The sequence below is a fragment of the Hirundo rustica genome, chromosome 13 (genome assembly GCF_015227805.2).
Source record: "Hirundo rustica isolate bHirRus1 chromosome 13, bHirRus1.pri.v3, whole genome shotgun sequence".
Classification (NCBI taxonomy): Eukaryota; Metazoa; Chordata; class Aves; order Passeriformes; family Hirundinidae; genus Hirundo; species Hirundo rustica.
The window spans coordinates 16,604,561-16,620,477 of NC_053462.1; the positions used below are offsets into that span (position 1 = coordinate 16,604,561).

A 15,917-nucleotide genomic window follows, 5' to 3' on the forward strand; every position below is an offset into this window, starting at 1 on the left:
GAGATAAAAACTTGAAAAATCATTTATTTCATTAAGGGAGAGGAAGGAAAAGAAATGCAAGAGAAAAATTAAAAATATCACTATAAAAATGAAATGAAATCAAAAAGATTAAAAAAACTTGGGCTATTTAACAGCAAAATTCACTCTTTTTCTACTTCATGGCAAATTTAATGTTACTGCTCAGACTACACACAGAGCCTGTCCCATCCTGCTCATTAGAGAAACAGAAACCTTGAAGAAGGAACTCATTCTCCTCTGGTAGTGAGTCCTGTTTGAAATTCACCATGGCACTAATACCCGTGGGGTCATCCAGAAGTTGCACAAGAGATTAGATCAACAGACTTCTTAAACAATCTTAAAACCCAGTCAAATACTTTCATGCTATATTACATGCTGCAACTCTTTCATAATAACCTGGAGACAGGTAGAACACTGGAAACAAATACTACTATTGAGGCTTGCATTAACACATTAATTAACTTCTCCCTTGGGAAAGAGAGGGAAAAAAAACTGACATCAAGTAACAAGCTGCTTAGATTTGTCCACGGAGATGTCTCACCAGCTCATGAACTTTAATTTTTCTGATATACAGTCTCTTAAAAGTTGCTTGGCTATGCAGCTCTTGCTGAGCACTGTCCCTTATCTGCCCCTCCGTTACAAAACACCCTAATGGCAGCAATTTAAGAGAAAAGGACAAGCAGTCAGGAAATTCTCTGTGAACTGATCAGTTTATTTGTTACTGAGTTCAAGGTTCTCTGAGTTTTCTTGAAGGGGGACAGGACCGCAAGAAAATTTGGGAGAAGACAACACATTTTGAATTACAAATGTTTGGGCAAATAGGAGAACCTCCTGTGCAACAGACTTTCTGTGAGGTGACTGTGCCCTTAATTTCAAAGATAAATCTTCAGATTAGGAGCATAAGCACTTAAATGGTTATTTAGAGAAAAATCACATCTGAAACCCTTTGTCTGCCTCATGTTGCTCATCTCTAAAACCCTTACAGACAACGAGCTCCTCAAGTGACTCTTCAGTTTGAAAAGAAACCATCACTGAAATCCTTGATCAATACAAGTAAGAACCCTTACTATAGGGTAGAATTGAAAGAAAGAAATGAAAATTGGCAAATAAGAGAAACTGCAAAGTAAGGCTGTGGATTGTTTCACATGAGAGGAAAGGTAACCTTTAGTGTTTCATGTGTTTCTGTGCGCTTTCATGTCCAGGAAACCTCAGCTCTAGGAAACGTAACGAGATGAAATTATCAGCCCTGCTTTTAAAGAAATGTCCAAAATCCATTACCTGGGGACAAAGATGGAGTTATGAAGGAAGTTCTCAAAGACTTTCCGGTACTCTGCTTCCTCCTTCTCCGCTTGCTTTTCTGCCTCTGTCTTGGGACAAGCACAACAAGGTCCTTTCTCTCCCCCACAGCCCTCTGGCTTGGTGGGCTCAGTGGCTTCTTCTGTATCAATGGTCCCATCAGCATATCTTCGAATTGGGACTTTATCTTGAAAGAAAAGAACAGAGCTGGTTTCCTTCTCTCCAGATTACGGATACAGCAACAATCCGTATTTACCCACTCCCTCTACTTGCTGTTATTTAGATCCTGCCAGTGAAGAGCCCTGGCAGGCAGAGTCCCAGGCATTTCAACCAACACAAGAGCATTTATCCCCCTACCTTTGGAGCAGTAATTGTGCCTGTAGAGGTAACTGTCCTGAGGCTGCTGCTGCCAGCGCACGATGTAGTAGGAGAGGTTCCCGTTGGGATGAGAGGGAGGATTCCATTTCACAATCAGCTGGGATGAGGAGTTGGATGCTGAAATAACATCCAGGGGAATGGATGGCACTAGCGAATGAAAAAAGAAAGAAAAAAGAAAGGTATTTAAATCTAGAGCACTCTACAATGTATTTCCATGCAAACTTTTGAGCAAATCCCAATGCATTTCTACTGCAAGGAAAAACACCACCTTACTCCAAAGAAAGGATCTTCTACTTATGCCAACAGTTAAGGCTTCAACTGTTACCAAGTTGGCTGAATTTCAACCAGCCCGAAGTTGTACTTAAATTAATATTTAAATGGAACAAAGTCTGAAATTCTAACTCCAAGAAGCTCCCATAGTTCCTAATGAAAGTAATATCCAAAAACCAGAGTTTTAATTCAAATTTTAATACTTTCATGACTAGTGAAACTGCTAGCACTGTGCACATCATCTGCACATAAATTTTATTTCTGAATCAAGAACAGAACTTGCACAATAATGCACTAATCACACCTGCAGCATTATCAACCTCTCACCCCAGAACGCAGAATCTCACCTGCAGCATTGGTTCGAATATATATAATTTCACTTTTTGCTCCATGAATATGATGATTTTCCATCATTGTGAGGGTAACAGCCTTGACATAAATGGCATATTGAGTCCAAGGTTTCAACCCCTGCAGTAGAATTCCAGGATTGTTCTCTTTGTTTGGTGGCAGGTCAACATCAACCATGTTCCAGCTATTGGAGCCACACGCATCTTGCCCGTCATACTCTGTCACATTTTTGAATGGTCTGAAATATTCCAAGAAAAAAGTAGAACAAATATTTATTTTCTCCCAAAGGTTGTCATATACATATGATAGTGCCTCACTTCAAAGTTGCTCAATGAAACAAATAAAGCTTACTTGCTTTCCACTGCAGAATAGAGCAGGGAAAAAAACTCTCACATTTCCAAGCAGTACAAAATTCAGTTTTAGTCATGAGCAATAAAGCAACATTCTCCAAGAAAACACTATATTTATCTCTTTTTTTTTAAACTCAATACAGGCAGTGAAATGCTTCAGACGTATTTAGACTTTAAATAAACTTATATCAAACAGAAGCTACTCAAAACAGTTATTGATAGGGACCAAGCTTTTTGCCATAAAGAACCCAAAGTTCCAAGACTGGCTTTGACTAGTCCAATGGGCTTTTTACCCTTTTATTTCCACACTATAAAAACACACATAGTTCTACTTTTCAGAGGTTGTAACACTAGTGCAAGTGCATAAAAACTCTTGTTACTGATATCTGTACACTTGCCAGCATTGGCTTCATTGCAGAATGTCACAATGATCTTTTTCAAGTGATGCTGGACGTGAAACACTTGTGCTTCCATGTCTCACATCTTTGCTCCATGTATCACTACCAGCATTCCAAACCTCCCTTTCAGACCTCCAGACTGCTTGGAGAGCTATTTTTGTGCTCATTTGTTTATTATTTTAAATCTGAGCCATTACAAGGATATGCAAAGGCAGAGACATCTCCCAAGTAATTTGGATTTCTCCAGTAACTGCCCCACACCTTCATTTTCAAGAGATACTAATGCAGGAAATGACCAAAGCTGGATCATCTAAACAACCCCAAACCCCGAGGAGACAAGTCATTCAGGTAGGGCAAATTCCTAACCTCAGGACTTTGACTAGAGGAAGAAAATATCTCAGTAAACACAATGACTTGGAAGGAGCGCCAAATCAGACCCCTAAGAAGAGCCAAGCCATCCACCTTTCTCTTTTTTCAAATTTGAAACTTCCTGATGGATTTGCAATCCATTTGTAGGACTCATGGAAACCAATCCTCTTTTAAAAGGAGGCTTGTGCTCCACCAAGAAAAGAATCAGAACAAAAGCAGGACTTGAGGATGAAATACAGAAACTGGATGAGCCATCCCACAGGAGGAACAAATCATCAGCTCTCCCTCGGACTGCCCTGGTTAATCTCTGATGACATCTACTTACGCCTCCTTGTAGTAAACAGTGAAGCTAATGAGGTCTCTGTAATCTGGCGGGCGATACCGCTCCCATGTCAGTTTAATCCGATTCTTGAGCGTCGTGTTGGAAACAAAATGAAGAATTTTGCTTTCACCTGCAATACAAAAGGACAGGACATGCCAGAGTTGGCATCACATCACCCGTCAGCGTTTTTTGTTTCTTAGATATCGGTTTTAGCTAATGAGCTTTCCAGTAGCACCTACAACACCACAGGATACCAACATCCTTTATCTCTGTAGAGCTCTCTCTTTCCTCCTACTACATCTGAGTGCTTAAGGGTAAGCAATGACCTTGGCAATCAGTTTAAAACATGCTTGAGCCACTTGTTATTAATTTTTTTGAAGCGGATTTTCTTCTAATGCATCATCAGAAAGCTCTTGAAAACTACTTCAGACTCTCCCTGAGTGAGCAATGGAAGCGCTGTTTATCCACAGGACTGGTTTGGAGGCACTGAATTCATCATCGGGCTCCGAAGCACGCGCGGAGCAGTCACCGCCCTCTGTGTGTTCACTCTCCAGGACAACTTTTGACAACTAACATTTGTTTTCCTGGAGACTGAACAACATGGAAAAGACAAAGGAGTTTACATTCTTATTCATCAGAGGCTGGACCAAGAACTCCAAAACCCAGTTCATATACGGCACAGCCATTTGATGGCAGCAGCTTCCAGCTACTCTTCTGAACAGACCTGGATGGAAGCCCACAGCTTTGAAATGAATGGCTTCCCACTACCAACTCACTGAGCTTTCCAACCCAAAACAAAATAGCATTTTAAAAACTTCATTCTTGGATGAAGAAATTGCCTTCTGTCAACTGTGAGCTAGCTTCTCATGTCCCACAGAAGCTCTGAAAATAAAGAGGTTTTCACCCTCGTGTACACTGGCACTGTTGGTGCTATCTTTGCAAAGGCAGTTGAGCTTTTGTTGATTCTTCTGCCCTTCTCAGAGTCAGAAAGCTTTCTGTACTGGTTTCTTTAAAAAGCAGGCAGCAGCTGGCACTGGCCTCAGTGGTAGTAAGGCCTGGCTGTGCGTCTGTAACTCCTCCACGACTGCAAGGCTTTGCCCTATTGAATGTGCAAAGAATGGAGGGTGCTCACAACAAGGATCTGGGCCATCTGCGTGCCTACGTCGCACCCAGAGATATTCAGCAGACTACGTGTCCTAGTTTTGTGAGCACCATCCACAACAAGGGGGCTTGACTTATACACAAGGTCCATTTTAGTTTACTCAGCTCCAAAAACACCACAAACCGACCACAGGAAAAATGCATTGTCAGTTTGAAGGGTTTGAGGTGAAACTCGTTGGCATTCTTAATTCCTAGAAGAGAGATTGCTTTTAAACATGCTGTTAACACCTAGAGACTTGATGTGCAGACCACTAAAGCCAGGAGAGGGCTTTCCAATAACTCTGACCATTGCAGAATCCAGAATTAAGTGCAGATACACTCAGGCTTAGGAATACTGCAGAATATTATGAACTGAGAACAGTTCAAAAGCAAGTAATTTGAAAATGAAGCAGAGCAAACTAAGTTTGAAACAAGCATTTCTACCAGCCAGGTACAATATTCACCAGGAGCTTAAAGGAAGCTGAATGTAACAGATACAGTTTGTTTTGGTGTCTATGGAATTGTTGTTCAGCAGTTTCTTAAGTATCAAGAAAAAGTATCAGAGAGAGGAAAACACCTATAAATGATGCAGAGTTACAGAGGAGACTGAAAAATTGCTCCTTGTTGCATACACCAAACTACTGGATTTCATTTCTCATTTCCCTATATGCTCCTATCTGCTGCCACAAAACAGGGGATTTGGGAAGAATTCACCTTCTACAAGTGGGTTTTACAGATGAGAGAGGGACTGTGTAACCCCATTATTTTCCACTCATGCAAAGGTACCTACACAGCTACAATTTAAAGCCTGAACACGCAGAAGGGCTGAAAGCCTCCTGCAAATCCTAAACTCTAAATATTGCAAGGGTCAGCAACATGTCAGCGTGTTGGGTTTGTTCTTGTGACACCCTCCTGTGCAGTTGGCACTGAGATTTTTTTTGTTTGTTTACTTACACGAGGCTCTCTCCCCATTGTTCCTTGGATTTATGTCTCCTTTGCTCTGTCGTCCCTTGGTTCCTGAAACTTCCTCCATACGGTAAATCTCAGAAACACACAGTTTAGGATTAAATGCAAAGTACATTTTCCCCTCACTGATTGTCAGGTTATGATGGTTCCAGTCCCACAGCTGCTGAAGATTGTGGTTGTCAAGCACATAGAAGGAATAATTCCTAGAAGGAAGTTTTTCAAGAGAAAATACTCGTATTAATTCACAGCCCACTCCAATGAAGAATACCTTAATATAAGAAAACTTTGAAACATTCTGTTTGTTCCCTCTTACATGGAACTGGTGTTCACCAAAGCACTTTCTTCTCTCCCATGGAGCAAGTTAACCCTGAATTTTTAAGGGGCAGGGAAATGAGTGTGACACAGGACTCCAAAGGTGACACCACACCATCTCAACCCCACTCCAGCATGCGTTTTAAGAGTTGTATAGGAGCTGCTATAAGGAACATATAAACTCATGTCCTCTGAACAGCAGGCCTCTACACTGGATTTTCCATTTGGTGGCAAATGGGAAGCAGTAACCTTAGATACTTTATGGAAGGAAAAGCCTTCTGGAGTTCTGACAATAAAACACAGTTGTTAACACAGCTCTTGCTTATGTTTACAAAAGCAGCTCTAAGAGTTTGCATCGTGAGGTTTCCTTGCCTCTCTGTTCTACCTCTTGGCCCAATAAAGATTTCCTACGTTGTGCCAAGTACAGTTGCACCTGTACATTGAAACCCAACAGCAAACAGTTGTATTGACTGCACAGGATCACACTTCAGAGCACAGAACTCAACACAGGCAGCTGTGCTGAGCCCACTCCCTAAGCCCAGCCCTGGAATAACATTCACATCCTTTATTTCCACAGATACTGTATACAAAGTTGTATGCAAAAAGCCTATTAAATATTATGAAAGCCCTATTAAATATTATGAAGAAACTCCTGGTACTACTCAATTGGGCTGAATTAGGAAAAAAAAACGCACGTGCAACAGAATCAAGATTGTAGGCTCTACATCAGCTGCAAGACAACACCTGCAAGGACACTGACACTTTGGGACAGCAGGGACAGGAATACACCACTGGGAAATGAGATCAAGGTCTGTGTAGCTGATAAACCTAAATCAAGCTAACCACCATGGCAGCATTTATTTCACTCTGGTGGGAAGTTCCCCCATCATTAACTACGGCAGCACAAAATCCACTATTAACACAATGAGGCCCACTTTACACTGCTAAGCCCTTGTCAACAAAGCTACACTGGGCTTTCAACAAACCCTTCTGACTACAAGAGTTTCTGCAGGGAAACGTGACAAACAAAGCATAGGGCTCATAAAAGCTGCCATATATGGTTTTCCATCAATTATTCCATTTAAAATTTAGTATTAATTCCTCCCTTCACCCAAGCTGAAACAAAAACTGTGCATTCTGGCTCCAGTCTGCACAGATTTGTCATTTCTTGTAATGCAGAGCATATTTTCAGAATCATGTGAAAGACAAGTTGTTTCTCCTATTTCCACCTGTCCCCTAATCAGCAAGGACTTGATTTCTAATGAAGTTGATATGCCTGGTACCACTTCACACAGATGCTGAGAAGAATGTGCTCAGTTAACAAGGGAGCAGAGACACGTTTGTGCTCTAAATTCATTCTGCCAGGAGAGAACAAGGATGCTGAACTGCCTGTGGGATCTGACAGACATCACCAAATCTTGTGTCGATTTGAAAGAAACTGCTTTATTAAAGTTCACTGTTTTCTTGTCTTGTTTGGAAAGCTAAACTTATGAGCTTCTGAAGCCTCCACACAAACCCAGCCTCACACCTCAGCGTACAAACTCCCCAACTCCTTTTTTTCAAACTTCACTCACACACAGGCAGCTGAGAAAAGCCCCTAAAATCAGGACCGAGCTGAGGAGCATCCCCATGGGAGGCTGCACTACAGCCAGGTGTGACCACAGGTCTGGAGGGTGTCATTCATTCCCCACCCACTCCCAGCACAGGGTGCCTGCTCTGCTGGAAGGCTGTGGTTAGAGCAGGCCTTGCTGCCCTCCTGAAGACTGTCTGAATTCACCACACCCTGACAATAATTAGCTGTAAATTCCTCAGTGAAGAACCACACAACAGCTAGAGATGCTGTTCACACCTTTCAACAGGCCTGACAGCTGATGCCTCTGCCTCAAAATAGTGCAGAAAACAGGGGGGAGGTTGTTTTGATTTTATAGGCTGTCCCCTAGTTTGCTGCAGAGGTTGAAACACAACATCAGAGCAGGTCAGTGCCACAACTGAAACTCCTCCTCAGTCACCATCTCCTTGTCTGCTCCTGAAGGCCACAAGCTGCTCATTTTTCAGTACCTGACCTGGGATGCTCTGGGATGTGCTGCCTACGCATGATCCATGCACACAGCAGGAACACAGACCCCAGCAGAGGATGGAGGGGCCTGGCAGAATCAGCACCAGACGAAGGAACAAAACCCTGCAACAGACACTGAGACCCCTCTGGCAGCACGTCTCCATCTCAGTTCCCCTGTTTGCAAGGAGAAATTACTTTCTTGCTGTGGGAAGACGTTCACTACAGACATGGTTTTCAAAAGAGGCAATGAAAACTCTAAAGACAAAGTAGATTCCCTCTAAACTTTCCACTTTCTGTGATAACCAAGGCAAGCAACAGCAAGTGAATAAGGAAGAAAGAACATCTGAAGTGCTGTTTTGTCAGTCCAGTCTCCAATAAATAAAAGGACAGTGGCTGTGGGGTCAATCATGTCATGAACAACAGTCATAATGGGCCTTAAGTTACCCTGTCTCATCCCACAAGGCACTGCACAAACAGCTCTTGTTCCAGCAGCCCACTGCTTTCCAGGTTAAGATCCCACTCCCTGTTGTTCACAGTTCTAACCAAGTAATTGTTCAGGCTCAGTCCTTCCTTGTTTCGTTCCTACTTCCACCTGAGTATTTTTGGACATGTTATTTAGACTGTGGTAATGCCTAAATTATGCCAGGCGTTTTCCAAGCAAAGAGACTGCCCCTGCCCCTTAGCATGTAACTGCAGCCATTTCCTAACACAGGGGAATTTTAGCACAAGCAGCTCTTTACTACAGATCTGTTTTACCTCCCCACTCAGCCCTGGTTCCTTCTTCAAAGCTGCACCTACTTACTCCTGTGTTTGGGAATCTGACTGATAAACTTCCCGTTTTCCCTCGGTTCAGCTCTGCTTGCTGGCAGACAAGGTACCATACACACAGTTACTACTTGAGCACAAAGCTAAACTCAGATTGCAAGAGGTCGAGGGAGAGAGCGGGGAGAAGCAAAGACAAGTCGACAGCTGGAGTGTCTGAAGGCACGGAGCAGCCGAACAAGGCTGAGCTCAGCACTGACAATTCCATGGGATTTGCAGTTGGAAACAAACTTCTCCACAAAGCCAGTGCTCTTCCTGAGCACACAGCGTGCTCTGCAAGGGCAGCAGGGAGAGCTGTCCTTGTACTCACTGTCAGATGCTGGAATTTTAAGAATTTAAGGCTGACCAAAGACTAGCCTGAGAGAAAGAGGGAGGTTGTGAAGAATCCCTGGTGCTTCAACTTTATACAGTCAGGGCAGATATCAGATATAAACAACCTTTCCTCCTACAATTTTCCCCAATTCTTCACTTAACAGTTCTATCATTATGGAGGGAACTGATTTCTTCCACTAGTTTAAACTTGGGATGGCTACTTGATTTGGGATAAGAAAGAGCAAGACAGTCTGCTGAAGGACCCTCACCCCTCCTCAGCACCACACTCCACAGGAATAAAAACTTTTGCCCTAACTTTTACTATCATAGGAAAACAGGAGTTATGTACAACAGTAAGTATCACATGGTAAGTAATTATAGAAGCAATATAATCCACAACAAACATTTCAAGGGATCAGCTTTTCCTGACCAGTCTTTTGCATGCTCAGTAGATAATCCATGTAATGCTAACATTTCAGGGAGTTGCAAAAAACGGCACTTGTTTCACTTCCAGTTGCACTCCCTGGCCGGTAAAATTCTTATTTCCTTTCAGATGACTTCTCCATAAAACTCTTCTAAAACCCAACAGTAAAGAACTACAAAGAAATCCAATTGTTTCTGAAGACACTCTTTTCTCAAAAAGAGCAAAAGGAACAAACAAAACCACTTTATTGACGTAAAAAATCTACCTAGAAAAACCTAAAGTGAAAAGCAACAGCAAAGGTACCATAAAATACTTGTAATATACTCAATTTAACATGCTGATTTTGGACAGTAATGCAAATGAGCAACGGAGTGCAGAGGTGTTCATGAGGAGAAAAACACTATGAATTAGTGGAAGAGGAGATTCTATAAATGAAAGTGAATGGTTTTTAGGAGATTTATTCTCCACAGCTTTCCATTAAAGTGAAATTGCATCCACAAATATCCAAACACTTACCCGTCCACCTGCTCCTCTCCCAGAATGTACCGCAGGTTCTTCAGGAAGGACAGGGAGACCAACGCATGGGAATGGCGAATCTTCACATACCCCGTTACTGTCTCAATCAGCCCCATGAAATTCTCCAGTTCTGAGGCAATGTTATCTACAGTGAGGAAAAGATAATCGTTATTGTAACAGAATCCACAGCTTTGACTAATATTCTGCTTCGTGCAGTATTAGCTCAGTAGAAAAAAATGTTTGTACTTGTTGCTTTTGAAAATGAGAGACACTGGTTTTCCTCCCCCAGAACAGTTGCCTGTGCAGCCAGATGGTTGAAGGGCAAAATAAAGCCACAGAGTAACAGTGGGAAACCAGTCCTGCTTTTCCATACCGGAACACCTGATTTTCCCATGGGCATTGCCCTCTGAAGCCAGCACCAAATGGTGAGCCAGCATTCTGGCAGGGATGAAAAGACGCTTGTATGAATGTACACACCATGAGATGGAATTGCTCTTTGGGTATGGAGCAAAACTCAGGCAGAAAGCTCCACCGGAAAACAGAATGAGATTGAAGATGAGAGGAGAGGAGAGGGTATGTTCCTGGTCTGCTCTGGGACACAGAGCATTGCTTTCCATGACCTGAAAAGCTACAAGACTGAACCAGTTGATGAAACAGCGAAGATAAAACCATCAGGAAGTCCTCCTGCCATGGAACACGCTCCAGACAACTCACTGAAGCTGACTTTCTACTAGAAATTATTAAAATTACTGCAGAGGAACTCCACTCTTCAGAAGTGCCTCCTATCTATGAACTGTCCCTGACCAGGGCTGCAACATCCCATCATTCACAAGCTCAAGCTTTGCTGTCCTTGCCTTCAGCATCCCCTGGCCCAACCCCATTGCCTGGTGTCACCACCTTGCCAAATTATTCCACAGTTCCAAGAAGTTTTTAAGGACTTGGAAGAAGCTGCTTTGGGGTGTGTTTGCTTGCCATAAACACAAAGTCCTGACAGATGGCTGGGAAGACCAATAACCAAATACCAATGGTTGGTTCCCATACCAAATAATCAGATGCTCTTTGGCACGCTAAAATAATGCTTAAATAAAATAAAAACACTCCCACACGCTTGCCCCAGGTAACTGGAACATCTCCCATAAGGGAAGACTGTACCTGTAGCAGTAGGATCACGAATTAAAAAAATCCACAAGCGACTGTAACAAAACCCTGGAACTTTCACTCAGCATGAGGTAAGGAATCAAAAAGATCCCAATCTTTCAACCTTATTCACGGAACCAAAAGGGACGTTCCATAGGGACGTACAAGTCCAATAAAAACTAACAGCAATTTTTACTCTGCTTTTAAGAGCTCATCAACTGTCAACACCTCCCTGGCTGATGAATCACTGCTCTGACAAATTTAATCCAGCGCTTGTTCAAGACATGTGACAGAGGTGGCCAGCTCACTAATGCTGACCATCCAGCAGCACAGTGTTAGGCTTTATAAGAGCTCTCAGCACTCTGGATTCCATGTTCTAGCAAAACACCACACCTTGCCTTAAAAAGTGAGGATCTGCAGTCTTACAGAGCCATGTGACAAGTTATTTAGCTACCCAGATGAAGGGATTTTCAAATTTTCCACCTTCTTGGGCCTTTATGACTCCTTTGGGACCACTGCTCATCTAACTGCCTAATCCCAGCTCCTTGTCCTGCCAAAAAACCTAACAAAAATCCCAGCTTTCCCTGGGAGCTGAATACCTATTCCACCCGCGAGGGGCAGGACGGTGCTGCAGAGGGCCAAGTCAAACAGGAGCACTGCTCTGGGCCTGGAATGCAAACAGCTTGCTGAGTTTTTCATGTTCTTATCATTACGCTGACGACAGAAGGAAAAATGTGAAAAGCAGCCTTATCAGGGGTTCAGAAAGAGAGGGCGATCACTTACTTCCACGCCGGATGTTGATCAGCAGATTTCCCTTGAGAATTGTGCATCCCTGCAACATTTGTGCTGACGTGACTGAGTCAATGGTCTTCGTCTTCCCATCCTCGCAAATTTTGGGGCAAGGCCCCTCACAAGGGCTGCAGAACATGCTGTGAGGAAAGAGGGGGATATTGAAAATAAACAGTGATGTGCAACTCTGAGTCTACAGACTGCTTTGAGTTGAATTTTGGAAGGTATTTCCCTCTAAAGCTTAGGCAAATCCTCCGGGCCAGAATTAAAGCTGCCATGCTTGTTCAGGACACACCTGCCTGCTGCACTCCAGAAAAGCTGGAGCGTTGTACCTCCTACAGTGACTGAATGGACCCATACCCACGGTGTGCCAGCCTCTGGAAGGCTCTGTGGTCCTTCCAAAGGCAAAGGCACTTGAGGTAAAACCCAGTGCCCTTGCAACTGTGCATTTATCCTGACTGAATTGTCCCCAGGAACCCCTCCCACTTACAAAGGCAGCCTCAGAGTGCAGGGAGGTTTCCTGCTAATCCAGGCCCAACCTCACAAAATAGGCCATCCAAGAACTGGAGATGGGAAAATACTGCTCACACTCTTATAAAGTTGTCTGTGTCCATGTCCATAAACCAATATTTAAAGCTCAGCACTAGGGAATTCCATGCTCCTGGCTCTTTAACTCAGAAAGACAACCGTAGGGGCACACAGTCAGGAGGGATGTGGAGAAAGTGAGCAGTCAATTACTTCTTACAGCTTAACAGGCATTAAAGCAGCAAGTTTAAGGAAACAGAAGATTGTGTCTTGATGCCAGGACAACTAATTGGCAACAGAAATTGGGAGAGGAAGGCCAGAAGTCTAAGAGGGTTCAAAATGGGTGATACAGATGGAAACATCAAGAAAGACACAGCCCCAAAGTCAGAGAAACCAGATTGCCAGAAGCTGGGAGGCAACACTGAAACACAGGCTCGTTTCTGCTTCTTATACTCACAGGCACTCAGAAGCATTTTTAGCAGCCAAACGCAAGCAACAAGAACTCAGGGCAGAGCAGCCTTTGGCTGCAGGAGCTCTTTAAAGGCTCCATGTTATATTCCCTCATAGTTGGACACTTCATGTGTGCACAACACAGGCTCTCTGATCACTCCTCCTGGTAAATGTCTTTCCCAATTCAAGGCAATTTTTCTTTTCCAATTTATTCTAGCATTTTACTTGGTATTTCATGATTACTTACTCCACCTAATATCACTTCAGAGAGGAAAAATAAAAATAATTGAAAAAACCCAAACCCAGCTCCAAAGACAAAGGCCTTTGCTGACAACACTGATGGACAGAGGCTTACTATTTATTTTTTTATAAAGAAAGTGAACCCACTTTCCTCTGAGACTTCAAGAAACATGTAAATTGATAACAATTTTTCATGCATAAACTGTAACAGAAAGAAGCTTCTTTTCTAAGTAGCAAGCTCCTATTTCAAAATCCTGCTCTATAACATGCCACAAACCACTAAAAGCTGCAGACACAAGAAAGAGGCTTCAACTAAATGTACAAAGAATGCTGGAAATGCTTTCCATTTGCAACTATTTGTTAACAGCACCTCTGGGGAACAGAACATTCACTAGCCTTGAGTTACAGCTCCTTTCAATCTCTGCAGAGAGCACAACACCGAGATAAGACAGGATGGCTGCGCACTCCAGCGTAAGCGGCTCAAACAGCTGCTACTACAAGCTCCAGGAGATAACAAAAGCTGCATTTCTCAGGTGAATATCTGGATTTGGGCAAAGGCTGTGTTAAGTTGCTTGTATCCAAATGCCAACTGGAGACTGCCTGGAACGGATGGATGACACGCATGCAGGGGCACATAACTGCTGCATCACCACAAGCACCTTTCCAGAAAACACAGCAGCCTACAAAGACATCTTTTTCAGCATAATACTGAAGCACTACAAATTTTAGCACACTGACTATCCTTTACTGAAAGTCCATAACTTGTAAAGGACAGAAGGCAATGAAGGCCGCTTGCTTAAGCCGCTAAAAATTACAAAAATCAGAAGCAAACATTGCTCCAGCTGTTAGAATTAAATAACAGGAGGAGAGTGACACTCTTAAAAGAAATTATTCTGTTTAATACTGTTGACTGCTTCATTATTTTTGTCACCATCTAGATGATTACTTCCTTCTAAAACACCATTGTTATCTCCGGGAAATGGTGAAAAAAGGGAAATTAAATTAAATACCCTGAAGAACACCTGTGTCTAAAATGCAGGCACACATAAAGCAAATAATATGCAAGGCAAGGTAACTCCTGTGGTTTGTTCTGTGTGATAACGATCATCAGCCAACTCCAACCCTGGGCTTCATTTGCTTCTTGGGCTTCACTTTTGTTATTCTACTTGAAGAGCTGGTTCTGCATTGTGTGACCTCCCCCAGCCCTTCTGAAGAACCAGAGCTCACCGATGCTGCACCACAGGCACCCATCAGGTGGGTTCATCATAGAAAGGTCTAAGTCAGCTTCTGCCACGTAATCTCCCACTGAAATTCCCCCTCCTATGTCCTCCCCTCTACCCCAAGTAATTTGCACCTGAGCTGCCCCTGAACAGGGAGTGGCAAACCCACAGGGGCCGACCAGGCAGAAGGCACGTTACCTTTGGCTCCCGTTGCGGATGAAGCCCGAGGGACACTCGGCCATGCACTCGTCGTTGTGAATCACGAACTTCTCGTATTCGCTGGCGTCCGTGGCGGGGACTTTGGAGCAGAACTCTCTGGTGACGCAGCGCCAGCCCTCGAACTTGTAGGTGTTGGGGGGACAGGTGGGCAGGCACACGCCCTCGTAGTAGTAGTTGCGGCAGGCCACGCATGCCGTGTTGTTGTCGGGCGCCGTGCAGCTCCCCAGGCACTCGGGGTGGCAACACTCGTTTTGGTCTGTGCAGGCTCGCTTCCCACACGAGCTGGGGCACACTGCAGGACACAAAGCAAGGGAGCGTGAGCAACACCTGCTTAGGTGAGTGGCGCTAAACGAGAAACTCTGCTCTGTGCAACTCTATGGAGAATCATTCCCCGCGCTCTACAGCATCTCTGAAAACAAACCAAACCCACTGCTGTAAAAAAAAAATCTGGTTTTCTCAGCTTTAGTTGCCTGAAAGTATCTTTTTCTCAGCTCAAATTTATGACACGAACCAAGTAAGTAATAAAGAAAACTGCTGAAAGCAAGATCAACATAAGGATAATGGAAACAGGCAGTACTGGAACCTATTCCACAGCCCTAGTATCATGGACAATTTTTTTTTTGGCATGCTGACTTATTGTCTTTCTAAGCATTTCTTGCCTTTCCTATTTGTACTTCAAATTGGTCTCTTATTGGCAAGAAAACAAGCTTCCTTCAAAACAACTTAATTACACTTGTAGAAGGAAGCCCTGCTCTACTGCAGCACACATGGTTGGGCTGACCCCAGTGTAGCATCCCAATGTTGCTTATGTGTGCAAAATGCGGTTTAATAAAGCATCAAACCATCATCCACATCAAATACCAAGGAATTACGGAGCTACTATTTACCCCTGAAGAGCATAACAGAATTCTGCCTTATCCTCAAATTCTGGGTTCAGAGAACAAAATATGAAAGGGACGGGGGGAAAAAAAAACCCAAAAAAAACGGGGTGCAAATTTATGGAGACATAAATTTTATGTGAAAGCATTTCAGCTTGGAAG

General features: G+C 43.3%; 1 protein-coding gene across 5 annotated transcripts in view; it reads right to left on the bottom strand.

Annotated features, from left to right (window-relative positions):
- The window catches only part of IGF1R (insulin like growth factor 1 receptor), a 171,076-nt gene that overhangs the window by 28,931 nt on the left and 126,228 nt on the right, over positions 1 to 15,917 (bottom strand). For all 5 annotated transcript variants that reach the window (XM_040077494.2, XM_040077495.2, XM_040077498.2 and 2 more), the window contains exons 3-10: positions 14,857 to 15,169; positions 12,218 to 12,363; positions 10,298 to 10,442; positions 5,844 to 6,058; positions 3,753 to 3,879; positions 2,310 to 2,548; positions 1,672 to 1,839; positions 1,297 to 1,501 (exon numbers count right to left, since the gene is read on the bottom strand). In XM_040077494.2, coding sequence (XP_039933428.1) covers positions 1,297 to 1,501; positions 1,672 to 1,839; positions 2,310 to 2,548; positions 3,753 to 3,879; positions 5,844 to 6,058; positions 10,298 to 10,442; positions 12,218 to 12,363; positions 14,857 to 15,169 — 1,558 coding nt within the window. The remainder of the gene's footprint in view (positions 1 to 1,296; positions 1,502 to 1,671; positions 1,840 to 2,309; positions 2,549 to 3,752; positions 3,880 to 5,843; positions 6,059 to 10,297; positions 10,443 to 12,217; positions 12,364 to 14,856; positions 15,170 to 15,917) is intronic.